The 1,154-nt window shown below is 44.4% G+C and overlaps 1 protein-coding gene across 1 annotated transcript; it reads right to left on the bottom strand.

The window, feature by feature from the left end:
- Positions 1 to 251: 251 nt before the first annotated feature.
- Positions 252 to 1,153, bottom strand: LOC121918790 (3-galactosyl-N-acetylglucosaminide 4-alpha-L-fucosyltransferase FUT3-like). Its single transcript, XM_042444777.1, has one exon. It carries the CDS (start codon positions 1,151 to 1,153, stop codon positions 494 to 496), a length of 660 nt encoding a protein of 219 aa, XP_042300711.1. The 3' UTR covers positions 252 to 493.
- Position 1,154: the final 1 nt, after the last annotated feature.

The following is a 1,154-nucleotide window of genomic DNA, read 5'->3' as shown; positions in this document are numbered from 1 at the left end:
AAAAAAATTTCAAATTTCTTCTGAGCTATTTATGAAGAAATTTAAACATTTTTAGTGTATTTTCTTCACATGAACCAAGCAAGCTGGAGGTGCATGAATAAAAGACAAACTGTATGAAATTCTTTCTCACCTCCATCTGGCAAATGGAAGAGGTACTGAGAATTCCAACACAGAAAGGACCACATCATTGTAGCCAAGTTGTTAAAGGCGAAGAGCATATCATTAAAAGGAAGAAACAAAGGCAACCCATATTCAAAACTTAATATTCTTAACAAGACAAAGCGGTTCAGAGCCAAACTTTAACAGCTATGGACACAAAGACCTCTGCTTGGCAATTTCTTAACAAAAACAAAGAAACACAACCGTGCTTCTGAACACTCCCTTGTGTTGTCTTCTGTGTTCCAGATCTAGTTCCATCTTTGGGACACCATGATCTTACCAGAGGATCAGTCACAGACAGGCCTGGCTGGACAAAGAAAGGTAGTTCACTGTCTCATGCAGTGAGGTTTCTCCCGTCCTTGAACCACTTGCTCAGTTCTGGAATGGTCTGGAATTGAACTGGTTTCTTCTGTAAGACCTGACAAACTTTGCAGAAGCTGAAGCTCCACCAGAAGCCTTGAATGGGCTTCAGCCACGAGTGCCAATGGAAGTAACTCTGATATCGTGTTGTGTTCCTGTCCAATTCATGCAAGAACATGGCCAATTCTTGGGCAGATGGGAAGTCATTGACGTGAATGAATGAGTCCGAGGGCATATAACGTTCGTAATTCTTTCTGGGTGGCCCAAGAACGACAGGCACGGCCCAAGTGAGGAAGGCATTCCTCCAGATCTTCTCCGTGATGTAGTCCTCATGTATGGAGTTCTCAAAGGCCAGGTAGAATTTATATTGGGACAACATGGACAGTTGTTTAACCCAAGGGAGAGGTGAGTGATGGCGTCCGTAGACGTCCACTGGGATATACTTCTTCAGTTCCTTGTAGTATTTTACCCGAACAGAGCCTGACTTCCAGCTGCTCACCACCCAGGCCACCAGCTTAGACTTGGGTGGAATAGTGAAATTTTGAGGCTGAGGGAGGACTTCCATCCACCCGTAAGGAATGTAGACGTCCGAGTCTCTCCGGTAAGTCATGGTGAGGTTGAAGAGGTTGTCCATG

This window comes from Sceloporus undulatus, unplaced genomic scaffold (genome assembly GCF_019175285.1).
Source record: "Sceloporus undulatus isolate JIND9_A2432 ecotype Alabama unplaced genomic scaffold, SceUnd_v1.1 scaffold_36727, whole genome shotgun sequence".
NCBI classification, from domain to species: Eukaryota; Metazoa; Chordata; class Lepidosauria; order Squamata; family Phrynosomatidae; genus Sceloporus; species Sceloporus undulatus.
The sequence above is the reverse complement of the archived record's forward strand: the minus strand, read 5'-3'. Positions and strand labels throughout refer to the sequence as shown.

Excerpts from the sequence above, each read along its gene's own strand:
- LOC121918790 (XM_042444777.1), bottom strand. The coding sequence starts at position 1,153 with ATGGACAACCTCTTCAACCTCACCATGACTTACCGGAGAGACTCGGAC.